We start from the raw sequence: 26,247 nt of genomic DNA on the forward strand, positions 1-26,247 counted from the left end.
TTATTTTGTTTTGTTTTTTGTTTTGTTTCGTTTTGTTTCTGTTTTTTTGAAAGCTGATAGTGGCTTGTTACTTGCATGTGACAAATTTTTGTAACAAATTACTTAAAGTTACTAGTCCTGCTCTTGCCAAGTAAATGAAACCAGTAATCTGCTTGAAGTAATAACTCCTCTTTCCATTCTCTTGAATTGTGTGAATTCCACCTCCAGTACAGAAAGCTTTTACAAGTTTTAGGATGAGAGCAGGCAAAAGTATTTTTATGGGAAGAAAGAAGAAGTCCCAAAATGGCTATTCTGAAGGAGAATATTCTACTCCTGAAGATTGATTTCAGGGATTCTTCTCCCTTTTCTACCCTTATTCTTCCACTGCTTATTTTTATGCTAAGTGCCAAATCAGGGAAGAAACCTTTCATAGACCTTTTTGGTCTTTCCTGAAGCCTTTCAGAAACAAGTGAAACAGGCTTGGGAATACATTAAAAAGAAAATAGGGGAAAGCAAAAGGTAAACTGAATGTCTTTTGAGAAAGGTGAAATTGTTAATATGCTGAGATGAGCATGTCTATTTAAATCAGTAAAGCATAGAACATAGGCTCTCTATTAATAGAGCTAATGAAAAAGTTTCCTGAAGGTTTAGTAAAGTAATAGCAAAAATGAAACTATGATTCTTCAATAAATGTCTACTGCTTTTTGGGATTGATATTAGAATGCAATGTTGTGGCTAGGCTTGAGAAAATGTAAGGCATTTTCAAGTTTTCAGTTTATGGTGTTAATACATATTTTCTGATATATCTCTTGTTTCTTAATATATCTTCTCTAATATCAGTATCTTGCAAAATATATGGTCTGAAAAAGATAAATGTAGTTAAAAGTATTGTTACATTTCTTCACTTTTTTTTTTTGGGTTTTAGGTTGATGATAGGCAGTATTAAATGTTTTTGGTGCCATGATGCAGTGAAATCTATCACAAGAGCCAAGTTAAAATCCCAGATATTTCAACATAATTTTGCTTAATACAAATAAATTCCTGTAATACTTCACTGTCATGTTTTATTAAGTAAGATTGATGAACAAGCTAAGCCTAGACAGAATATCAATAGCACCATTATATGGAATAGACTTTCCATTTTCTGAAGGGTGAAAGTCAAGTACTTTGCCAAAGAATTTTTCTCTTCCTCAGTGTTAAAATGTTTTTTCTCAGATTGCAACCAAAATGTCAAAGTCAAATCAGTAGGCAGAAGCCAGATCTTTGCCCAGTTAACTACCTTTGCAGTCAATAAAACACCTCAAAACTATATGCTTTGATTAATGATAATAAACTAGTATTAAAACATGATCATTCAGACATATTTTGATACCAATGAAAGGCTACTGGTAGAAGACCTCAGTATCAAGCATAAAAAAGAACTGGACATACTGAAAGGAGATCACCGGAAGGAAATTGAAAACATAGTATCTGATTTCAGCAGCACTCAGGCACATCTCCAAGCAAAGATTTTCTCCTTAGAATCTGCGTAAGTAATTTAAAAATAAACTCTGGCTCATGCTGGCAATGAGTTCTGTTTGTATTTATCATACTTAGTATGTACAGTTTTTTTACTAATCATAAGTAAAATAAGCATTAAAATAAAATTGAATAGGTATTGTCTCTGCAAACCAAAAAGACCCAGATACATTGTAATAAATTCTGGACATTGTTTAAAGCATTATACATGAAGTTTTACAACGCTAAATTAAAACTTGCATGTAGGATCTAGAAATATTATGAAATTTAAAATCATCTTTTAAATTATTTGATACCAGAGATGATACAGATGTCACAGATGATACCAGAGGCCTTGTACATGATCTTGTACTTAATTTTGTTCAGCAGAGCAGCATTGTTAAGTAAAAGCTTCTTAACCTCCTTCTCATTTCCTTAAAAATTTCCAAGGAAAGTTATGCTCATGTAAATAAACACAGTTTTCAGTGTCCCGTGGAGTTGAGAATTTCTGCGGTGTTTCAGATTGTACAGGAGAGACCCCTCAGAAATAATCCCTTATGTATATATATGATTATGTCTGATATATATATATATATATCCCTTCTTCTTTTCTCTTATCACAACTGTGCAGCAGAAGTCCAGGAGAGACTTGGCATGTAAGCAGGCCTCTAACCTCTAAACCTTTCAGATGTAAAGATTTATCTTTTTATTTTAACTCTGAGATCACTCTAAGATGAGAAGAGTGCAGGTGGTCCTCTCAAAAATGTTTACCCACACATTAAAAAACAAAACAGAAAATGGTGGGTTTTATTCTGTAATAAATTTCCCAGTATGCATCCTGGTTATGGCAGGTAAACTAAATAGCATTCAGTTTCTCAAGCAGCAGAGTTCATGAACCTGGCTGATGAAATAATGACTTGTGTTCAATGGGTCAATCAAATGTGCGTTTCCACACTATACCTAAGAAAGTGTAATAAGCATTTGAATCTTTTCCCCTGATAAAGGAATTTAAAAAGCTGAACTCAGACTAGAGGTTTTGACTTAGCAGGGTTACTAAAACAGCATGTATATTCAAGCCTGTCTTCATGAAAGTTACAGGAATTGGGTAATTCTGAGGATTCCAAAGTTACTGGGTCAGAAAAGAGGAGAAGAAATAGCTGAATATAGATATGTATAGGTACTGTGACACTGATCTTTTTCTTTAGGAAACTGGACTAGCAACATGATGTGCAAGGTTAGTATTTTACACAAGGGGCTAGATTTTACACTGGACAGGTGGTGTGGATTAACCCTGGCAATTTATTTTGGAACTCCAGAAGATTCTGTACTTCTACATAAACCATGTACAGATGCCCATTTTTTTTTTAAATCCTGTTCTATTGGAAAGGCCTGGCTATGTCCCTGTATTTTAGGCTTGGAACATAGGGAAGAGTACATCTGAGGTGTCTCTTGAACCTAATCTGAGGAAATTTTTTTCTGGTCTGCATTTTCTTTGGTACAGACTTACAGAATTAGAAGAAAAGTCAAGAAAGTGGGAGTCCAGGCCTGAAGATACACACCTTATAAACTGTCTGCAAGACAAATTAAGTGAGAGAGAAGAGATTATCAAGCAGCTGGTGGTAAGACTGCTTTTTGTATGGACATTTTTATTTTGGAATCTATTGTGATGTTCTCTTCAGTGTTTCACACATTGTTTAGACTGGTTGTTTCTTTCTGTTCTGGAATACTTTGACAAATATATCTTTCCATATCAGCTTCCCACAAATACATGTTTCCATACACATAACTTTGTTTCCCTTCAGGAGGGAAGAAAATGTCAGCATTCACTTTCAGCCAACACTGAATCTTACAGGAATCGATCATTTTCTTTCAACCCTAAAACAGCATGCCTGACTCCCTCCATGAAGGTAAGATGAGCAGTGCAATTAAAATCACAGATTGTGATAGTTTTTATTACTATTTGAATCATAGAGACAGTCAGGACAATAAAGGTGCTATCAATTTTTTTATGACAATGTTATTCAGTGGAATTCTTTCCAGTGCCAACCTACAGTCAGTTGTTGAGCCCAGGAGAAATTCAGTAGAAGTATATATGCAACATAGATAACTGGTGTTTAAGCCAATATAAAACACTAGGACTCTGACATCCGAGTCAGAGTCAGTTCTGTCTTCCACTGGGATAAGCATGGCCATTCCTTGCAGATTTGGGAGTAGATAATCGGGATATTGCAAGCATTGAGGAAAATTATGATTCTGTTTGAGTTTCTTGGTATCTGCCCTCTGTCATTCCAGCCCCTCTGCATGATACTGTCTACAAATAGCCATATTTGTGAAGGAAGGTCAAGTTGGTGGAAAGCACCTTGATGTGTCTAAAATGTCAGGGTCAAATACATAAGTTGTTTTAATTGGATGACAAAATCCATGAATTGCAGCATAACCTGAGAATTTCATTTAAATGCCTATAGAAAAAGATAGAAATCTTTCTATTTCGGTGTTCCTCAGAAGATATTTGGAAATGAGGTATTGTTGACGTTTTATATTATAAAGTGTAAAAAAAATGTATGTAATGAAGTTTTCTGTTACAATAAAAGCAGAAGAAGAAGATGGTTGAAGTGCCCAGTCGTGTTGTCAGTGTTCCGAATTTAGCTTCCTACGCAAAGAGCTTTTGGAGCTGTGACTTAAGATCAAAAAGAAGTGCTCCTCAAATAACAAAATCTACAAGCTTAGACCGGAGTCCTGGTTGCCTCAGGGTGGGCTCTCCATCAACACAGACCTCAGACAGCAGTGCTGCCACAAGGTATTTGTCTGTTTTGCATGATGATAAATGAATTCATATTTAGAATCTTGTAGGCAATTCAAACATATTAGACATGTGGAAATACATACACAACGATGTAAGGCTCCTACTATGCAATGAACTCTGTGTGCTTGGTTTTCTGCAGACAGACCCAGAACTTAGCTGCAAAATTGCGCTATAATCCCTGCCCAGCAGACTTTATGGTTGCAACCCCTCCTGGTAGAAAACAAAAAAAACAACCAACTGAAACCAAACCAAACAGCCAACACACAAACACAGAGACAGACACACACACACAGACACATACACAAACAAAATAAAAACTAAAATAAATAGGAGCTGCAAGTATTTAACTAAGAATGTATTTAGTTGTGAATGTGGCATCTTTCAGTGGTTCTGGTAAGGATGTATCTTCCTTCTTATTTTTATTGCCTCACCTTCCACTTGGTAGATGTAGATGGCATGTTTTTATTCTAGGAGATATCTGAATGAATCTAGGCTGATCACTTGGCAAAGGTTAGAGACTTGAAAACTGATTAGCAGACACTTAATGTCTGCTTTTTTTGTCTCTGAGGAGCTTCAATTCTTCAAATTTATGAGTTATGTAAATGATATTCAGTGTTTTATAACATGAACTCTCTTTTCAAGAAATAGTTAAAAATGTATGTAGCTAATATACAGTTTAAAAGTCTCCAAACCTTACCACTGTATTTCAGGACAAAATCCAGCCTTCTCGCCTATCTCCTGGTGGAGATTTGGTTATCCTGTAAATTGTGTGCAAGAGAGTTCTTTCCTTGGGGGCAGATGGTGCTGACTGCTGACAAAAACAGGCTTAGATCCTGTTTGGCAATTCCTACTTCTTAAAGATACAAACATGCTGTGTCATGCCAGATGACTGCCAAGGCAAATGGGATTTCTGTTTTTAAGGGAAACAAATTTATAGAGAGACTGAGGGTCACTAGGTGGCTACTTGCTTAAGTCTTTTAAATCAGTCAATCATAAGTTAAGTTTTGTTTGCTATCATTGTTTAAAAAAAATCCTGAATGATGGAAAATTAGGGCCTGTGTAATAGGATTGATTATGAATGCCAAGCAGCATTCAGATAAATCTTTCAGTTTCAAACAGAACTTGTACCGAACATTTTTAATGCATGAATTGTAGTTTGTATTTTTAAGAGTGAATTGCAGCTGCCATTCTCTCATTTTTCCAGACTTGTTTGATTTTTTGGGGGCTGTCAAGTTAAGAACTATGTTCAAACGTTTCTCCATAGCTGTTAAGCTCTGCTTCAAGCTTTTCTTCATGTTACAACCAGTATTGCTAGTCCAGTTACCTGGCTGGCACAGATCCCACCAAAACTGTAGCTGGCACCTTTTGGCCTCATCTATTCATGTGAGCACAGAACCATTCATAGGTGATGAGTTTTTCTGGGAAAAGTATTACATATTGATAAGATTGCATAAATAGGTCAGTGATGCTAATGCTTATTTGTTTGCACAGGACACATGGCAATGAACCACCACAAACCAAAGATGACAAAAAACAAGACCCTCAGCATCAAGAATGGTTTACTAAGTTTTTTTCATTTTAAAGCAAACTATTTCCATACTTCTCAGAATTACTATAAAAATAATTCCTGCTTCCTTTTATGAATGATAATCCAATAGATGATTTAAGGGAAGAAAAAAGTAATTTCTAAGTAAAGTTAGGAAATACCTGTACTCTCTTACATCTATGGAGTTACAGGCATAAATTTCAGGAAAATGCATTTTTTAACAACTTCTGTAAAAAATGAAGAAAAAGTTTGGTTACAGTTATGCAAAAAGACTTTCTAATCAAGAGACTGTACCACTTCACAATTTTATTAAATACAGAATTTGGACTCTGATGCATTCTGTCAATTTGGCACCAGCTGAGACAAGATCTTCCTTCTGTACATTTACATGCTTGCTTCATCAGCTGTTTAAAGTAAGTTCTGCATATAATAATGTAATTTTAAAAGTTTTTAATGCTTTTTGTTAAATGAATTTTAAGCTGTACAGCATGTGGTATGCCTTCAAAAATAGCATGTTTATAGCAGGCTGGTTTAGAAATAATTTTTGGTTTGCTTCATAAACTGTTTTGTATAGTCAGCATTACTAAGTAATATTCCCATTGAATTTCAATATATGTATCAGCCTGATAAATTAGGATGATGTGTAAGTATGAACATTAAAGCTTGTAAATTATCCAATTTGTATTTTTCAAAGAGTTCTGTTATGCTGAAGTAAGTCAGACTCGTACATCGAGTTCCAGAGTGATGGCAACTGCACCCTTGTACCTCTTAACTCCATAGTAGCTCTATGCCCACATAAAAGCAAAGTAGGGGAATGACTGCATTTATCAGCTCATGCTAATTCATTGCTGGTAGGAAAGAACCCATGAACAACTCTTGGGCAATTAACCCAGTAGGTGCGAAAGGCAGGGAAATGCACAACTAGCAGCCTGCTGTTTAAGACAGGATAGTTTCTCTGCAATTGCTTTGAATGCCCATTTAGTTTCAACCATCAGGGCCCAACTACCTAAAAAAAATTTACATGTGCTAAGAAGTGTATCTCCAGTCTAACCTCTTACATCCAACAGCCAGCAAGAGGTACACCAGCAGATGCAAACATTTCATACAAAACAGCCACTGCATCTCACTGGTGGTGCAAAGGTGGAAGGAAGGGCAGAACACTTCAACATGCCAGTACTTTTCATCCCAGTTACCTAGTATTTTTTCCCCAAGAGAAATGGCTTGGTTAGAAAAGTAACTTTGGCAGTAGATTTGGCAAAAAGGCACTTTTCATACTTGTAACCAAGAGATTAAATAGTGTACAGTAACACTGATGGGTACCATGTGAGGATCGAAATGTACAGTGCTGTTTTCATCACTTTTCATCCAGGCTGCCCCAAGACATTTCAATACATAATTACCAATTGTTATTTCCAGGCTTACAACAATTACTCCACTCTGTCCACAAAAATGTGTACGTAGAAAAGTGGTTATATGGATTGATTAAATTTGTTGCTTAGTAATACACAGACAGGATTCTATTGCAATTTCTACTTCCAAAATCTTTTTTTGCTACATTTAACTTACTAAGTAGAGCACTGCAATAGAACATAATTCTGTATACTGGACAGTGGTGATGATCCTACCTCCACAATGAGTGGCCTGTATTCTGGGGATAGGTATTTTAGAACCTCTTCAGTAGCCTAAGAGTCAGAACATCAGTAACATGAGGGCCTGCATTACAAATCCCACCCTTCTGTGTGCATTTTTCCATTTCAATTCATCCTATAAGAATCAAGACACCTTCCATGAGGCAAGCCATTCCAGTGGAGAGTGACAGTTCACTTAAAAAAAAAAAGCAATCTGACCTACATACAGACAATTCTAAGGGTGTTTCTGCAATGGTACTCAACGATAATGACTGGATCACAAAACATTTAAATATTCCAGTAAAATCAAACACTAATCTTTGCAGGTTATTTTAATAATACCAAAAACACAGAGGGGAAAGCAAGAGGCACCCTCTCTAGAGGGAACAGGATACATTCTGGGAGACACACTTCTACCAGAAAACACCCTGAACGGCAACTCTGAATACTTTCCATTGAAACACAAAACCAATCCATATTTTTGCAATAAAAGAAAAGAAGATAATTTATTTGGCTTAACTGTTTTAACTCTATTTGTAGCACATATTACATTATACAAAAAGCATACAAAGAGCACCACTGCTTTTAAAATACTCAGTTATGTAAAACTGAAGGTTATGTTTGCTTCATTGGAGCAGGAATATTCGCAGATGCTTGTTCTAGGTAAGCTAAAGGACCTTGAGGCATTTCTGCAGGTTTTTTGTGCTGCACACTGATGTCTTCCAGGACCTGTTGCCAGTGTCGCAGTTTACTCAAATGCTTCTGAATTAATGCTTCTTTTCTCTGCAATTCATTTCTTAATTCTGAAACATCCTATGGATGAAAAAAACTGTATATTAGTAAATAGAGACTATTCAAAACGATAACCACCTTGCATAAAGAGCATGTAACTTTTTCAGACCTTGAGCTTTCAAGCTGATCTTACAGTAGAAAAATGGAATGGAAAACTGTCTAATGATACAGAGGGAAAGCACTGTGAATGCACTACTGCTGCTCATCTATTCCACGTATTTCAGACCCAGCAAAATCTGACTAAGCAGTCTGTCTCTTCCAGTGAATTATCAGTTCTGTTCCAATACTCCACACAGCAGCAGGTACCCAGCTTCTCCAGGCTCACGTTGAGACTTAAGATAACAGTCAAGTTCTACCACCTTAAGGCATAGCATCATATTGAGAAATCCAAAATTAAGAATATGTTGATTAAGGTACATACCTTATCTGATCTAGCACAAGACAGGTAAATTAACATACCTCTTTAATTACTTGTTCTGGTTTCTGGACTGACAGCTGCAGTCTTTTTTGTAGAAAAAAGCATTCCGTTTGTCTTGCAACATCCAGAAACTTTTGGATGCACTGATCAACACCTAAACATATAATAACAAGATTCAAAGAACAGCTTTCAAAAATACAAGATTTCAGGTCGGTAATGGTAGTGGTCCATTAAAAACACTTTTCACAGTACTTTCTAGAACAAAAATCTTCAGAGTATCTAAAATAATGTATTTATAAACTATCAAGTCCCTGTATAAGACAAACTTTCAAGTTATTTTAGAAGTGCAGGACAACACTTCCTCCCAGGTTTTTACTTCTGACAGTGAGTAATAAAGTAATTCATAGAACTTGGTTACATGCCTAAGCAACAAGCTCAGTGCAGGGTTCTAAAATATGCACTTACTGAGGAGAATATTCTGCCCTCATATACTACACACTACTGTTTTGGTAATAAAAGCTGTTCCATGCCAGCACATAAATATGACCAAATAGCCAGAAAGGAGCTTTGAAAAGCATTTATGCCGATTTTGAAACGCCATTTGAGTGACGTTTCAGAAAATTTTCAGGAACAACTGCACTTTTAAGGAGTAGTCAAAGGGCCACTTTTCCAACTTCTGTTCATACCATTATTTATTCCACCTCCACAGAGGTGCGTGACTCAAGCCCTAAAGCACCGCTACTGAGCTGCCTAGCCTGGCCTTTCCAATTTCCCGTTGCTGCTTCGTACAGCTCCCGAATACACCGCACCACCTCCCTCTGCTCGAAACGCATTTCACTGCACGCCAGTGTACGCCCAAGCCCCGGAGCCAACGGGCCCTTCCCAGCACAAGTGGGCATTCGCGGGCGGGTTTCTTTGCTACTGCTCCCAGCCCGGAAGGGGCGACGCCCTGCCCCGGGCTCACCGGTGCGGATCTCCTCCTGGTCCGTGCCGTTCACGTAGTCCTGGCTCACCAGCGAGGCGAAGCAGGCCTGCGGGACAGGGAAGCACCGCGCTGAGCGGCTGCGGGGGCCCGGCGCAGGCAGGGCAGTGCCCGGCCGCGGCTGCCCCCCTCACCTCGAAGGACGCTTCCAGCTCGTCCACCAGCGTGTTGTTGGGGTTGCGCGGCCCCGCGGGCGGCGGGATGAGGCCGGGCGGGCCGGGCGGGCCCGGCGGCGGCGGCCCCGGCGCCTGCGAGCCGAACATGCCGCCCAGCGCGCCCGCCATGGCGGCACCGGCCGCCGCGCATGCGCCGGGAGCGGGGCTGAGCGCCCGCGCCTCGGGCCGGCGCTTTGTGTGGGTCTGAGCGCGGCCGTGGCTCCCGGTCCCGGCACTGCGCAGCGCTGAAAGAGCCTGCCACCGTTCTCTGGGCACCTGTCCAGGAGATACTTTAGTGCATTGATTTAGTTCTTAGACTTCTCCAGACTAAAGCATGCAGTGTCTCCTCATAAGAGATGTTCCAGGCTCTCCATCCTTCCCCTTGCTCTCTGCAGGACCCTCTCCAGTAGCTCCGCGTCTTGCGCTGACAAGTCCAGGACCGGGGGGAGCACTGCAGAAGTGGCCGCACTCGGGCACAGGAGGTGGGAGGCTCACCTCTCTCAAGCTGCTGGCCACACTTCCACTCCACCCCAGGACAGCACTAGAGTGCTGTAGGAACAAGGCAAGCAGAGACAGCAAAGCCACCCTGCCCAGAGGGACCCTCCTCACGCAGCCTTTGCCCAGCCTTCTGTCTCACAGGTGCGAGCCTGCGTAAGCACTGTTTCAGCAGCACTTGTTCCGACACCAGCATTTAAAAAAAAAAAAAACCAACCAAAACCCACCCTAAACCAAAATAAACCCCCACCCTATGGGCTTGGACCCCCCAAATTATCAAGAAACCATCACGTTTTAAGTCTCAGGATGTTTGAACAGATTCTGGGAATAATGTCCCTGCCTGGAGTGTGGCCACTTCATACCAGGAAAGAGGCGAACAGTAAGGATGACAAAAACCACGTGAGATGAGGGCAGGTTCCCTTAAAAAACACACAAACACTAACTTGCACTCTTAGCTTCCTACAAAAAAGTTACAATATACACTCTTCTTGACATGTTTACAACTTACTACATAATTCTGCACTGAAGCCATGCTAATGCTAATCACACTGCGTAATTTCTGCCTCAGTACATACCAAACGCAGTTTAATTTTTCTAAGGAAAAAAAGCCAGAATGGTGCTTTTATGAACAACATTGCAGAGTTGACACCACAGTTCAACCAAACCTGAGGTACATCTATCAGATTGTTTATTCTCTCAATCAAAACTCACATCCAAATAAGGTATTTATTGTTTACAATTATGCCTACTTTACATATAAAATAGGCATCTCAATAATTTCCATTATCATGTTGCAGTATTAAATATTTCAAATCATTAAAACAAAGTAATTTTTAAGCTGCATAATGTGGTATGGGATAACAAATTTCAAAGTTGAGATATACTTACCCAAATAATAATTTATAAAATGCATTTTTAGTTAATTGCCATAGTGAAAATACACTTGGGACATTAATTTATGAATGATACATTTTAAGGGTTTTTTTCCTTAAGGCAGAGTGGATGATTTTAGAACAAGTATTTTTATTTGGCGTTGTGTCTGTCTTGACTTAATCGAGCTGCAAACTCTACGAGTGTCCTTGTGGGCCGCCCTGCCATGCCCTTCCGGAGATATGGCACCTCATCTTTATTGGACATCACCCCAGCTATATCCAAGTGAGCCCAGTGAGAGGCACTCACAAACTCCTTCAGGAATGCAGCAGCTGTGCATGCTCCTCCAGCCCTGTGGGAAACAGAAAGAGGTGTTGTTTCCAAAGCAATTCCAACAGCACACATAGTAAACAAAAAGGTAGAAAGGAAGGGGTACATGGAAGGTATTGGTTCGTCTTACCTGCTGTACTTCCCAATGTTACTCACATCTGCAAGAGGACAGTCTGTGACTTGTTTTGTGTAATGCTCAAAAAGAGGCATCCTCCAAACTCTGTCCCCTGTCAAAATGCTGGCCTGAAAAAAATACCAAAACAACCCAGTAATATTTTGAGCCATTTTTTTAACTGCACTTTTAAGTCCCGTTTTCATTTTGTTTAGGTTTATCAGTCTAAAAATCATGAGCCCAAGATACTAGGTTTTTGGAAATACACTGTTTGCAAAACAAAAGAGGCAATCCTGCTTTGTAGGTACTTTAGTGTTAGCCAAAAGGCAACATCAAAAAAACACATTTTTTTATCTGTGTTTCCTTTTCCCTGACAACAGAAATCCTTCCCCTCAGAGGCTTCCTTGAGCCAATACACTTCAGCCACTCACAAGGTCTCTCTCAATCTGTCTCCATGTTGTTAAAGCAAGATCAATTATATTTTTAACATGAACTAATTACTGCCAGTAGTCCAGAGTTTATGCATATGCAGTGAGTTATCAGAACATGCAGATCCTTGATATATTTGATGTATGATATTACATCTCACTGAAGAGTTAGTAATTAAGTCAACATTATTATCAAGTCAATATAGTGACATCATTCCTCTAAAACTTCAAAATGTAATAACATCTTTCAGATTTGCATAAAGGCTTTCAGTAATGGACTAACTTTAAGATATATCACTGTATTATTACTGTTATGATTTAACAAAAATATGAGGTCTACCTCATAGAGGTGAGTCCAAAGCCAAGATGAATTTGTGAACACTCCAGTTGCAGCAGATCCCAATGCAACATCCATGGCACCTAAAGAAACACATTTTCAAGTTTGTATGACAAAGGCAAAGGTGGACCTGAGCTATTCCCTGCATCCTGACTCCTCACAGAACTTTCCATTTTTAATTCCCATTATCAGTAACAGGAATTTATCAGAATGCAAAAACCTGACGACTTTAATACACTGACATTTTTGAAACTCTGGACACTTCTAAAACATTTATATATTTTAATAAACACAAGAAATCAAAAATTAGATAATGATTCCCATGAAACTATATTTTTGGATTTCTAATGTTTCAAGATAATGTATTAAATAATAACAGTATCTTCTAAAACACCCCTAGTTAATAATAATAATCCTTATCAAAATATTAAACCATGGGATTGGATATTTCTCTATTTGATGTCCCAGAACTGCTTCTCTCATGCCAACGCTCAATCCTTAGTGAGATGAAAAAAAAAAGTAGTTTAGCAAAACATGTCAAAGAGATTTCTATGGGAGCCCTCCTTCTTCCTGCTTCCAAGGATCCCAGGCTAGAATACTGTTATACAAGCCAACAATCTTAAAATCAGTTTCCTTTCTGTCTGTTGAAATGTTCCACAGCATCTGAACTGGTAAAACTGATGGAACATAATTTAAAGCATTAGCAGAGAATCTAAATAAGCATAATTATTTTGCTTAGCATATTCATTAAGCAACACAGTGGAGTCCTGTCTGAACTACTCTTCCGTGTTTGCTTTTAATTCAGCTACAGTCACTTAAAACACATTTCATAATGCCTAAAAGTATGCAAACTACACAAAAAAGAGGAGCTACTCTAGTCAAACGAGTTCTTGGGGAATGATGATGACTCTCCTGTCATCATGGAGGCCTGAGCTAGCTCAGAGTGGGAGAATGGCCCTGGCTAGGTCAGAGCTCAGGCACCCAGCAGTTCAGGAACCTGTCTGCCAGATGGACTGGGCAGGACTCTTCCAGGCACATGTCACTACCTCTGCATCACACAGGCCTGGCAGCTGAGAGAGCTCAGCTCAGGGATGGAAAAAGATGGAAAAAGCACACTGCAGAAACATTCAAGCCTGTGTAGGTTTTCCTGCTCTTGGTTCCAGCTGGGCTGGGCCAATCCAACTTCATCTCCACTGCTGAGCATGTACCCTGCATGTCCCCTCCCTACTCCAGAGACACACAAGCTGTGCTTGCTGTTATCCTGAAATGTGTAAAATCATCTCAATTGCCTTTGAATGGGTTTATATGCACAGCACAACCAATCCACAGCCCAACACAAAACTGACTTCAAAATGAGCAGGGAAGGGACACTGCTTACCTGTTAATGTTGCAGCATTCACAATAGCCCTTGCTTTAAAATTGTGGGCATAACAGAGAGCATCAGCTAACAGCAGTCTTCCTTCTGCATCTGTGTTATCTACCTTCAAAGGCAAAAATCAGTAAAAAAAACAGATAAAGTACCATAAACATCTCTTTTACTGATGTATTTCTCGCATATTACGTAAAATAGTTGTTGGATAGAGGCCCTAGAAACTTCACGTAATAAAAATTTACTCAAACTACACTGATAAAAAGAAAGAAAAAAATATAGTATTGATATACAGTTATGTTTATAAAGTAAAATTGTATCTGTAGTCATCTTTCAGCACTACAACCTTCCCTGCATGCTGGGTCTCTGTACTGCTGACTCCTCAGAAGAGCCTGGAGACTGCAGAGGTGTCTCAGGGGAGCACACAGGCTGCATCATATGCTTGGAGCTACCAGCACTTTCTTGCAGAATTCTTCTTGGTGGGTGAATACATGCCCAGTCGTTTTCCCTCAAAGCAGAGGGTGACTCAAGTCAGTTTTCAGAGATGAATGTCAAAGAAATGGAAGGTTCAGCAAGTCAGAAGTGGCAGAACCACAGGAATTCAGACAACAAGAAAGCCATCTACTTTCCGCATTAAATCAGTAATCTACAGCACAGTGACTTCCAGTACAATTTAATCTATTAGATGAGTGTGGAACCATTTATAATAAATATGAAATGTATCTGGTTTGGCAAGCTCCTTTGAACCAACAGCCCCTATGACTCAGAATTTTGATTGTATTGAGCATTTTGGCAGTGTAAAGACCTTGGTTACATCAGCAGGAAACTGATGTCCTATTCTCATGTTTTACCCCAGAGAGCAAGGAATTGTCCTGAAGGGTTTGCTAGAAGCAATTAACGTTATTTGTTTGGACTTAGAGCCACTATTTATGAGCACTGTAACAACCTCTTGTGCCAAACAAGCTTTTCTAGCATGCTCAGTAAATGACCTTACTTTGCAGCTTTTCCTAGCAATTTATAAAACATGTCCCATCTCTTGTATCTGTATTTGAAAAACTCCTACAATAGCAACTTCTAGTTAGTAACATCCTTCTTACATTTTTGAAAACAGCACATTTGCACTGCTTATCTTTAAGGGTTTCTTTTAAAATGTACTCTGGCTGCAGCCAACTTGGTTGATAAAACCACTTCACTAAAAGTACTCAAAATCCAAGTTTCACATGCATACCTGTATTGTTTTTCCATTCTTGGCTCTAACTACATCCCCAGGCTTGTTTGCCTTACCACTGGGCATATTTTCACAGAGGGGTGCCAAACCTCAGAGACAAAAAAAAAAGTGAATTATTAGTCTTCTTCTCAGAAAAACTGCAGAAAAATCCCACTTAAATAAACTCCAAACACCTCCTTAAGAAAACAGTACAAGTGTAATTTTGAAATTAAGCTCAAAATTGAAATTCTCAGTTAATGAATGACACATGGTCCAGTTTTCAATCAGGGAAACTCCCTCTGCATGATGCACTACCAGACTCTCTCACCTACACTACTTACCACTAGGGTTTTCTTCTACATTTTTCCTAGACAAGTGATACGAGGGGAGATATAATATAAATATTATATTATATCTCCCATGTATTATTCACATGTAAAGGAACTTCATTCTTTCTAAAATAAAAAAACTTCTCAAGTAAGCACTCTGAGCCATTCAAGCTCTGCTCATCATGTAATGTCTAGTGCGGTCCAAGGACTTGTCACGTAACTCCAGCCTTACCAAGAATAATGAGGAATGTGCAAAAAACAGGCTCAGCGTCAAAACTGCAACTATGACTGGGTCCATGGAATGAAAGGCTTCACTACTCCTAGGGAAAACCTGCACCTGGCACAAGGTCCACTAGTGGAGCACCACTTTTCAGTGGCGTGATGTACAGACTGCCAGCCCTCACCGCACACTCCGGAGGAGGATGTGTGTGGGCATCGCTGCCCTCTCCTGGCTGAAGCACAGAAGTGACTGAAGTACCAGTTAACTCAAAGTCTAGCTTCTCTACAACTTATCCTAGACCACGTTCCATGTCACTGCCAACTGGTCTTCCCACAGTGTCTGAATCAGCTCATTTAATTTTACCTCTGCAGAAAAAAAAAAAACTAAAAAAAAAAAATCATTGCACATGCATAACAGTATCAGCAGACTGGTTTGATCTGTTGTAGTTTTCTGCTGAGATATTCACCTAAGGAAACTGGAGCTGATCCCTCTCCCTGTTCAGTTGTGACACACACTCATGGAGGTAGCTCGGCACTCCTGTCTCCTTTTCATTCTAACTGCTTATACAGAGATGCACATTCCTCCTTGTAATGAAGGATTGGGACTTTTCAAAGACTCATTCAAAGCATCTTTTCTGACAAACATTTCCAACTTAGGATTGAAAAGATGTAAAAATCATACCTTAAAAGCCTTGATTTGGTATTCCATTCAAGTAAAGAATAGTAATTTTTTGATATGCAAGTGAAAATGGAAGAGAGGTTGAGCAAGGGAATGAGAGTAGGTGTACAAGAGTCCATGGTGATTGTAAATGACTTTTACCATTGCTAACACTAGAAAAAATACTCTCTCACAAAACTCTGTAGAACTAAGATTTTTTGAATCTCCACACAGAAACACTTACCAATAATGTTCAAAGGCATATTTAGAGCTGCTGCTGTCACAATGGCTGAACAAACAGTTGCTGCCCCTCCCATATCTGCTCTCATTGCATCCATACCTGATGACGGCTTCAGTGAAATGCCACCACTGGAACAAAGAGCTCAAGGTCACATACACTGATGATGTTCTGTCCATCAGTATGTGTTAACACCAAATATCAGTACATGCTAGACCTGATGCTCCAAATACTTCTGCAACCCTAGTAAGTGTACTGAAAGCAAGGTATCTGGGTTTTCATTTCAGATAAAATTTTACTTCCTCATAATTAGGAGGCCATAAAAATCCAGGTAAACTGCAGTGGAGTAACTCATTGGTCTTCATAATCAGTGCACAAGACAATCAAAATAGCACATTTGGTAAAAATCAGCATATGGATGGGGAACTGACTGATAAATTCTTCAGTAGTATGTGACATGGAAAGTAGTTATAAGGAATTGCTGCAAAGAATGATCTATTTTCTATTCCTTTAAGGATCATCAGGATGTCCAGTGACTTAACTGCAATTCTAAACAAGCAAATTCTTCACCCACAGGTTTGTTCAGGAGAAGAAAAAAGACCACCTTCTTTATTTTCTTCCCCTCTGAATTTCCTTCTTCTCCTTACAAGATGATGGCACATTAATTCCCATTAATTACTCTGGACAATTGATGTTATTGCATTGTCAGAAAAGGCAGCACAAGCTACTGTGTAATGCAAGTTCAGCAGAATGGCACTGGAAGATGTGCTGAGCAAAGAAAAAGCATCTCCCTGTTGAACACGAATAGCAGGAGAGCATTTTCTCCCCCTAGTAGTAAAAATACTGGTATACAAGCATACATACCTGTCAAATGTAACTCCTTTTCCTACAAATACCAATGGGGAGTCATCGGTATTGGCACCCCCTAAATAGTGAATCTCCAGAAAGATGGGAGGCTCAGCTGAACCCTTAGCTACACTCAGGAATGCTCCCATCTCTTGTGTTGTTATCCAAGACTCCGGTCTGGAATAGAAATACATATTAGTTTTGTTCTTTATTTTTTCAACAGGACACTTTGACCAAGGTGATTTTTTTTTAAGACATCATGATTCTTGAAGGTTTGTACACAAACCATTTCATTTTAGTTAGTTATTTTGGAAACTGCAGTTTAAATCCAACCACTACTACCTTTTTTGGTGAAGGAGAAAAATATTTCCTCAGAGTGGCTCTTTGATATTTGTTTTGTCTTGTTTAAAAAAGCCCAACAAAACAACAGCTTGTCTACAGTTTCTGCATCAGACAGAAACACTGATCTTTCACTTGCCTATGAGGCTGTAGATGCTAAAGGAATGTGAGGTAACAATATTGAAGCAGGTTACATTTAGCTTTCTGCTATCAAGTTATCCCCCAGTTTTCTGCTTGTCAACAAAATAGCCTCCAACACTTGTACAACCAGTAAGCCCATTTCCACTATAGAGCAGAAAGTAGAAATTCAGGGGCAAGAAGCACCAGCTGTGCAAGTTCACTTACAAGGGCTTTTATGGGTCCATCTCACATTTTTTAAAACTATTAAAAAATCCCAACAGTAACAGCAATAAATAGAAGATGTTTTATTACCATATCCACACAAAAAAGCAAAGGTATGTAAAAAACCCACTTGGGAAGAAAACAAAAGGTACTTAATATTAGCCCTCTATTCACTAAGGTTTCTTTTCACAGCATGCATGTTAATTAAGCAGTAATTGACTGCATGACTAATTGACAGCTAATGATTTTACTGCATCACAGTAACTTGCTTCCTTTGCAAACTAGCAGCTCACTTAATCCTTGACAACAGCCTGCAGTCTGGGCAACCCTCACACCTTTTCCCCAAACACTTCCCCTGCTTTTGTCATTTGAAGTAGCAAAGGGAAAATGAGATTTGAATAACTTACAGATTTGAATAACCTGGAAGGTACCTTATCTTACTGTTACGGTCCCCTACCCTACTGTTACGGTCCTCTACCCTAAATTTCCATGGAATTTACCTTATGTGGACCTTTACATTGCTGAAACTTCTGAGCTTCTGTTCAATATGTTCAGCAAATTTGATTGGAGTTATATAATTAGCTGGAGCCTCCATGAGGTACCGAGCGAGGTTCTGCCCCTCAGCATAGATAACACCTTTTTGCCAGGCTTCACTTTCAGCACTAAACAACAACACACAACAATCAGGATTATAGACATTTGCAAAAGTAAGATGTTGTCAGCAATCACATATTCTCTTTTTTAAAATGCAGTATCATTAATTTGGAGCAACTAAGAATATCACAGTTATCTTACTACAAGGACTCTAGTCTAGTAACTCATCTCTCATCCTAGTCAGTGCCAAATGCTTCAGAGAAAGCTAGGAGAATCCAAGAGTAGATAGATGTAAAATCATCCATCCAATTCATTAGGTCTTAATCCTAATCCTTATTTATCAAAGATTGGCTTAAATCCTTAAACACAAGGTTTAATATCCCTTTTGAAGTTTGTAATCAACTTTTAACAGCCTTGAAAGTTTTTATTTGCCATATAAAGTCTCCCAATTCTGTTTTCCCTTTACTGAAACATGATTATGCAGTAAAAGTGGAACATGGATCTCATTTCCCAGTGCAAGACACTGCACTAACAAATGACAGAGCAAACAGTCACAGAGCTGCCTGTGCAGGAAATGGGGAAGTCTCTCTGGTTACTTTGCCAGACAACCACTACAAAACCTTTCATTTACTGAGACAACTTACTTGCTTTATAAATTATCACAAAGCAAGGCATTGAACTGGATTTTGCCCTAAAAAGAGCAGGACAATGATAATGAAATGCAGGAGGAATATAGGAATATTGCCTGGATATGGAAGGATATAACTAAGAAGCCAAATGTCAGCTGACACTGAAACTGCCAAGTGGGACAGGTACCTAGAGAACTTCAACAGGTACACCATCAGCAAAAGGCAGGGCAGGAATAACACTGTTCACTTGTTAAATGGTGCAGGCAACCTACTGAACACTGAGAAGAGTGAAGTTCTCAATGCTGGCTTTCATCAGCCTTAATAATTATAAGATCTGCTTCCAGATTCCCCAGTTCTTTGTGCTCAGCAACAGAGTTTGAAGAAGGGCACCCCTCATGACAGGAAGAAAGACTTAGGACTTAGTTTAAGGATGATGGACATACACAAGTCCCTGGTAGCAGGCAGCACAATTTTGAGAGAATTGGCTGGCATCATTGCAAGCCTAGGCTCTTTCAGTTTGAAAGGTGTAACTGAATGCAATCCCTGATGACTGAAAAGGATAAACATACATCTTTAAAAATGCCAAGGAGGCTCAAATATAGGGAACTACAAGCCAGTTATCCTAGACTAATTCCTCAGAAGCTTGCAGAGTAATTTCAAAGTAATTTTGAAAGCCATTTCTAGGTATATGAATTACAAGACGGTCAGTGGGAACCATCATTTTAGATTTGGGGTAAATTCCTGACCAACTTAACTGAATTCTGTGATGAGAGGGTTTGTCACAGAGGACCACAGTGGATATAATTGATCTTAAAGGTCTTTTTCAGCCTAAACAACTCTGTGATTTTTCTTGGCTTTAGCTAGGTTTTCACACAGAATGCTTGCAGACAAGTTGGGAAAACATGAACTGAAGCAGGAGTGTGTCTGAACACAGACACATCTCAGAGCTGCAGATTAACAGTAACAGACAACAATCTCAAGATTCAACAAGGAAAAATGCTATAGGACACAAAGAAAAAAAAAACACTAGGAGTGTAGATAAACACTAGAACATATGTCTAGTGAGGTAGTGGATTTTTCAACTCAGGAGATACTAAAATGTGAACTAAAAGGCCCGATCAACCTGACCAAGGTTTAATATTGTACGTAACGTCCAGGTTATCCCTAATCCAAGTTGGAGTTGGACTGAATGACCTCTAGAAGTCTTTCCTAACCTAAATTACTATATTAAAAAATTGCTTCCATAACTGGTTGTATGACCATCTATGTTTTCAGGAAATGTGTATTTAATACAAATTTAATCAAATTCAAATACAAATTTCTAAACTATCTGCCATGCTACAAAATAGGAAGTGTTTATTTTACATATAACTTATCAAGACATGCTTAATCAAGAGGCTTCCACTTTATTTCTCTAACTTCTTTGTCCCTGTTTAAAGTATATACAGGAAATACTTCTTCCCTGCATGACAGAATATCCTACACAAAAAAGCCAAAGTCCTCTCTGAGACTTTAGAGACCAGAAGAAGGCAGGCTTCTCTTCTTGCTTTATACTCTGTGAATTAAAACCTAACAAATGAACTATGTAAAATATATCCACAGTGCAATGGTCTGGTGTCAGTTAGCAATTCCTGATTCTCCAAAGGATTTATCCATTTATGGACTTTGAAATACCTCTCCTCCACTATTCTGGCACACAATACCAACAGAAGTCCTAGTATACCACAACTTCTCTTCAGGTAGCTTTTATTTTTATCCTGGTCTTTCTTTTCTGTGAAGCAGCATTTATTTACCCTTAACCTCTGAATATGGCAACAAAACACATGGAACAAACATTATAAATATACTTGAGATGTAAAATACTTAAGGAAATTCAAATGAGTAGGAGGTAAGGAGAGTACTGTAGCTAGCCCTATTCTTTCAGTTTTGTTTTTCTCGTGCACAGGTATGCTGTGCACACAGTTTTATAAATAAGCAAACAAACAGATGAATAAATAGGAAGCTTTCCTTTGCCATCACCTTCCATGAAGCTGAGGAGTAACTACAGGCTTCTTTTTTTGCTTCAGCTCATTATATTCATGCAACCCAAGGACAGCACCTTCTGCAGCTGCTTGTGCATCTCCACAGGGGTCTACTTCCACACAAGGGATCTCCAGGTCCTGGATCTGCCTACAGCCCACTGAAAAATACCAAGAAGACCAACTATTACACAGAACAGCAAAACAGGTGTCCAAGGTGATCAATGGGACACTGCAAGGAAAAAATAATTTTAACTCAAGATACCTGAGTTTATAAATAAGTCAGTCAAAGAGATCATGCAGTAGAAGAATTAAAAATACTAATGACCATAGACTGGCAAATTTTTACAGAAGATATCAGCTGATGAATTATAATTATTAAAATGCTTTGCAAGAATAAAAAAGGAAAGATTACAGTTGTTCTGACTCCTTAAAGCTCATTCTATAGCAAAGCAAGGCTCTATTATTCTGGAGTCCTATGAATTATGACTATCTACAGTTATCAGAAATTTGTCATAATTTATCTTTTTGCCAAGAATATCACTGTTCTATTCTTCTAGATTTGTTTAAATACCCTTTTATAAACAATGCATTCCATAAATTCTATTTTGTTCTTTTATACTTTTTGTTAAAAAGTAATTTAACAATGTTTTATGTCAGCTACAAAGTGAACATTAATTAACAATGTCAATGGCAGCTACAGGCTACAGTTGTCTTCCAATCACAGACTATGAAGTCTTCAGCGAGAACTCTTAATTCTTATTTATACACTTAGATGTAGCAGTCATCCTTGATTAAGCCTTGATTAAGATAAAATATCTTAATTATGAAATAAGTGGCAGAAGTAAATATACCTGCATACTTAAGTACAGAGTGACCATAAAGTGAATTGGTGATGCTCCCTGGCTTCAAAATACTAATTAGACAAACACCTTCTCAATATCAAACTGTTTAGGAAAGTTATTTGATATAAATAACTGCAGTTACCTGCCTTCAGATTTGATTTACATTCTTGGTAACTCCTTGCTCATTAAGGAAAAATTTACATGATTATTAGTGACAAGTAAATGCATTTACCAAACCATGAAGTCATTTGTGCATTTCAAAACAAAGGCACACCTAGACTTGGTCTTCAAAAAAGGAACATGCTGCAGAACTACAATTGCTTTACAGACAGAATGCTTAAAATATTTTAAAAATAGTTAACCTGCAACAGCTGTACGAATATTTTCTTTGCCTTCATTCCAGTTTTCTTGTTCATTTATTCCAGCATTCTTCTTACCCAAGCCAACTACCACCACACTTGGAAAGTCCTAGATGAAGCAAACACACAAATGGATTCACTTTCCTCATTCTTAAAGCCACACTAGAGTTGTTAAAAAGACTTTACTTTCCAAATCAAACCAAGCATGGCATTTAAATACATGCAGTACTTTTTCTATATGAGGCACTTTTCATTAAGAGTGCCCGCATGGTGCTGCTGTCCTGTGCTCCCAATCTTTTGCCACAGGCATGCAGTCAGTTATTCTGTTGTCCAGTTAATAATCATGTGCATTGCACAAAGTAGATCCAGCTATCAAGGTGTAAGAAAGGTCAGAATTTATCTGGAGAATTGTAACCTTTTTTGGCACAGTACTACATTCAAGAAAATAAAATCACTTCAAAAGCTCAATGTGTTAGCTCATCTCAGAAGCTCTGCTGGCAAGATTAGCCAGGTAGCAAACCAAAGCTGCACAGAGGTACACCTCTCCAGAACTCAGAAATAAGAATGCAGCACAGCACACTACATGCATGCCTTATAAGCCACATGCAAGTGGAAGGATAAAAAGAAGCAATGAAGATTAAAGGAGCCTTTTAAGAGTGAAGTAAAATTTGTGTAAAACTCAAAGCTATGTATGTGAACATTTATAATGCTCCTATAGCTCTTAAGACTAAATTAATTTAGTCTTAAGCTTTCCCTTCCATCTCTGTCAGCCTCTAACAATGAGCTTTCATAGTGCTACACTGTTGTGAAGTCTTTTAGTCCACAAAATGTTAAAACTTGTGTTAGCTTTCCAGAAAACCAGTGATACCAGTTAACGTTCTCCTGTCCTCTTTTGCAGAGATTTGCTACTCACTTCAGAGCCCATCCTGTATGCAGAACTGGGATAATGGGACCTTCAGTGCACTCAACTTCCATGAAATTTCTGAGAGCCTTTATACCAAGTCTGGTGTCACCTGCATGGGGCGTCCACACAGGAGTTTATACATGGTAGGCAATTCTCACTACAAATGGATTTATTTCAGATCATTTAAATAGCCTTAATGTAAGTTTCAGTTACTTTCACAGGAACACCTAGTATCACATCACATGCCTGCCTAAGCCTTAGGAGTCCAAGAAAGCACAAATCATTCCATATCGGTCAGCTTCACATATGTGTATTAGGTCTATCCTGGCTTCTCAAATGGCACCAATAGCCTGACTTTGAGCAGCTGATTCCTCATTTCCTACCCTTGTGATGTATCATGTCTGTGCAGACAAAAGTCCTGCCTGAAGAACAGTCCCATATCTTGTTTTCACAGGTTTCAAACACCTGAAGCCTATGAAGGGACTACCTTGTGTTAGAATGGTCAGGTCTGGAAGGTCTTTGCACCTATCAATAACTCCTCACACACTCACCCCTCCTGGACACAGGAGGCACTGAAGTCAGATCCAAACCTGCCATGCTTTAGCTCATTCAGGAAGCAGCTGTTGTGAGTACAGCACTTTTGGAGCAGACTTGTTCACATCCTCTCCGTTTGCACCACAGTGGAGGGAGTACAGGACTGTGCAAAACGCTGTGCAAACATGGGGCATGCAGAACAGGAGATGAAATGGTCAAGAAGAGGGAGGAAGAGTAGGCCATTTATACAAGCACAGCAGCAAACACAGCGTAAAATCAGACGTAAGGACAAACCACACATCAACCAACTAGCACACAAAACCACAGAGTTCATACCTGATGCAAACCATGAAATACACGCGACTTGCCTTTCTTCAAAGGTGGCCCACATCTAGGACACAAAAAGAGTCTTTCAATGCAGAAGGCCTCACTCGTGATACACGCAGTTACAGCACTACATTTACTCCATGACCACACAGTGTGGCACACATGCACTGGGATGCTTGGCCCTGTACTTATTCAGCGCAGAGAACGGGTCATGTGGAATTGTTACATGTTCAAATTTTTGCTCTGTGGTTGTTTTTATCATGAGAGTTCCCCTCCAAACTGTCAAAGCAAGTATCAGCCAGACAGTGATATGGACACAGAGAGTAATAATGAAAAAAAAAAAAAATCATTCCTACTGGTATTTGTAGGTACTTTAGTCCATTTCAGAAGATTATCACACACTTACAGGGACAGAAGTGCTCTCAGCTTTCCAGACACAAGCTTATCAAAAGCATCTCCTGCACTAGTGAACTGGGCAGCACCATCATCCTTTTCACTAGAGTAGACTCCCAGAACAAGACCCTAGAAAAGGACAGGCGTTAATGTAAACAGCACGAAATTTCGAGACCCATCAGAGAGGCAGGGAAGCACACTGTTCAAACTATTGCTACATCTGTATGTGTTTATCTCAGTTTTTGAATTTATCTAACGTGATGCACAGAGTAACACTTCAGTAAACCAGGATCAACTACTGCAAGTACGTTCATGCGTGGAAAAGAAATCAGATACATCACTGAACTTACAACAATTATGCAGATCACATAAAGACAAAAACTCTCTAGATCAGTAATTTTAAGTACAAAAGACCTTCTCCCCGTCAGTGCAGACCTCCAGTCTTGTACACCCAGGAGGAGCAGAGAGAGCCGCCCCACTCCCGACTCAGCTCCGGAGGGCACACGGGGGGCTCAGCCGAGAGCGGAGGAAGGGACACGGCACTCCCCGCCCCGGCTCCCCCCGCCGCCCCTCACCTTGCCGGCCGCGCCGCGGCTGTAGCCCCGCGGCGAGGGGCCCTGCGCCGAGCAGCCGCAGGCTCGGGGCAGGTCCCGGGCGAGGCGGCGGGCAGCCCCGCTCCGCACGCAGGGCAGCAGCATGGCACCGAGCACGGCGGGCAGCAGGTGCGGGCAGCAGGGGCGGGCAGCAGGGGCGGGCAGCAGGGGCGGGCAGCAGGGGCGGGCAGCAGGGGAATGCAGCAGGGAAAGGAGCGGCGTGGCCAGGCTCGGCGCGCACGGCGCCTCATCAGCCCGCGCCGCGAGGGGCGGTGCCCGCGCCGGGCCGGACCCGGCCAGGAAGGGAGGAGGGCCGGGAGGGAGGGAGGCGGGCCGGGCCGGGCCGGGAGGGAGGCGGGCCGGGAGGGAGGGAGGGAGGCGGGCCGGGCCGGGAGGGAGGCGGGCCGGGCCGGGAGGGAGGCGGGCCGGGCCGGGCCGGTAGGGAGGCGGGCCGGGCCGGGAGGGAGGCGGGCCGGGCCGGGAGGGAGGCGGGCCGGGCCGGGCCGGGAGGGAGGCGGGCCGGGCCGGGAGGGAGGGAGGCGCGGTGCGCTCCCCGAGCGGAGATCCCGATGGACGGCAGCTGCGAGCTCCTGAGCGTGGACCAGGATTCGAGCGACGGGGCGGCTCGGCTTCCCGGTGGAATTTTGCCCTCTCTGGCATGCTCTGTATAGGTGATCACACTTCTCTCGGGGGTTTATCACAGACTGAGGCAGCCCTAGTCTGGATACTGCATACTTATTTTGCATATTGAAGATTAAAATGTAAATTAGTTAGGAAAAATAAAATTATATTGCAAACGCACGTTATTTTCTAGAGAAAGCAGTAACGATTTCAGACTAAAATTACAAAAATAAATCAAAATGTGGGAAATTAAAAAAAAAAACAGTGAGAATGACTGTGTAATTCACAACAGAATATGGGATCATCACTGTATTATCAGAAGTAGATTGGCACTCAGCAAAAGTACTGCATGGAAAAGAACTGGAGTTTGCTGACAGTTACTGTACTGTCAGTCTGAAGGGTATTGAACATGCACTGGACTTTAATTTCAGGTGATCCAGCCATTTTTTCCTTCCCTGTCCCTGAAATGTGAAGCACAGATTTTAAGTAATTCATTTTAATACGTGAGAAT

The 26,247-nt window shown here is 40.1% G+C and overlaps 3 protein-coding genes across 4 annotated transcripts in view; 1 reads left to right on the top strand and 2 right to left on the bottom strand.

Moving 5' to 3' along the window:
• The window catches only part of FAM184B (family with sequence similarity 184 member B), a 37,147-nt gene extending 30,629 nt beyond the window's left edge, over positions 1 to 6,518 (top strand). Inside the window, exons 8-12 of the mRNA XM_066317189.1 lie at positions 1,361 to 1,507; positions 2,978 to 3,095; positions 3,279 to 3,383; positions 4,074 to 4,273; positions 5,771 to 6,518. Coding sequence (XP_066173286.1) covers positions 1,361 to 1,507; positions 2,978 to 3,095; positions 3,279 to 3,383; positions 4,074 to 4,273; positions 5,771 to 5,861 — 661 coding nt within the window. The 3' untranslated portion in view covers positions 5,862 to 6,518. The remainder of the gene's footprint in view (positions 1 to 1,360; positions 1,508 to 2,977; positions 3,096 to 3,278; positions 3,384 to 4,073; positions 4,274 to 5,770) is intronic.
• A 1,413-nt stretch (positions 6,519 to 7,931) lies between these two features.
• On the bottom strand, positions 7,932 to 9,935 carry MED28 (mediator complex subunit 28). Its single transcript, XM_066317188.1, has 4 exons — positions 9,780 to 9,935; positions 9,628 to 9,694; positions 8,705 to 8,817; positions 7,932 to 8,266 (listed from the first exon to the last, which is right to left on the bottom strand). Exons 1-4 carry the CDS (start codon positions 9,927 to 9,929, stop codon positions 8,069 to 8,071), a joined length of 528 nt encoding a protein of 175 aa, XP_066173285.1. The 5' UTR covers positions 9,930 to 9,935; the 3' UTR covers positions 7,932 to 8,068.
• Positions 9,936 to 11,002: 1,067 nt separating this feature from the next.
• Positions 11,003 to 25,266, bottom strand: LAP3 (leucine aminopeptidase 3). Of its 2 annotated transcripts, XM_066317190.1 has the most exons (13): positions 25,098 to 25,266; positions 24,536 to 24,651; positions 24,139 to 24,193; positions 22,368 to 22,473; positions 21,162 to 21,321; positions 18,420 to 18,581; positions 17,257 to 17,415; positions 16,399 to 16,523; positions 14,970 to 15,058; positions 13,751 to 13,853; positions 12,376 to 12,455; positions 11,626 to 11,738; positions 11,003 to 11,517 (listed from the first exon to the last, which is right to left on the bottom strand). In XM_066317190.1, exons 1-13 carry the CDS (start codon positions 25,218 to 25,220, stop codon positions 11,319 to 11,321), a joined length of 1,590 nt encoding a protein of 529 aa, XP_066173287.1. In that variant the 5' UTR covers positions 25,221 to 25,266; the 3' UTR covers positions 11,003 to 11,318. The 2 variants fall into 2 exon arrangements, with proteins under 2 accessions (XP_066173287.1, XP_066173288.1); XM_066317191.1 differs by lacking the exons at positions 24,139 to 24,193; positions 24,536 to 24,651; positions 25,098 to 25,266 and adding an exon at positions 23,278 to 23,367.
• Between the last annotated feature and the right edge of the window lie 981 nt (positions 25,267 to 26,247).

The sequence above is a fragment of the Sylvia atricapilla genome, chromosome 4 (genome assembly GCF_009819655.1).
Source record: "Sylvia atricapilla isolate bSylAtr1 chromosome 4, bSylAtr1.pri, whole genome shotgun sequence".
Lineage (NCBI taxonomy): Eukaryota > Metazoa > Chordata > Aves > Passeriformes > Sylviidae > Sylvia > Sylvia atricapilla.

Excerpts from the sequence above, each read along its gene's own strand:
- MED28 (XM_066317188.1), bottom strand. The coding sequence starts at position 9,929 with ATGGCGGGCGCGCTGGGCGGCATGTTCGGCTCGCAGGCGCCGGGGCCG. Across the intron at positions 9,695-9,779 it reads AGCTGGAAGCGTCCTTCGAG|GCCTGCTTCGCCTCGCTGGT; the intron begins GTGAGGGGGGCA and ends CCTGTCCCGCAG. Across the intron at positions 8,818-9,627 it reads CCAGGAGGAGATCCGCACCG|GTGTTGATCAGTGCATCCAA; the intron begins GTGAGCCCGGGG and ends TTATATGTTTAG.
- LAP3 (XM_066317190.1), bottom strand. The coding sequence starts at position 25,220 with ATGCTGCTGCCCTGCGTGCGGAGCGGGGCTGCCCGCCGCCTCGCCCGG. Across the intron at positions 21,322-22,367 it reads TATTCGTACAGCTGTTGCAG|TGGGCTGTAGGCAGATCCAG; the intron begins GTTAACTATTTT and ends GGTATTTTTCAG. Across the intron at positions 11,739-12,375 it reads TTTGGACTCACCTCTATGAG|GCCAGCATTTTGACAGGGGA; the intron begins GTAGACCTCATA and ends TATTTTTTTCAG.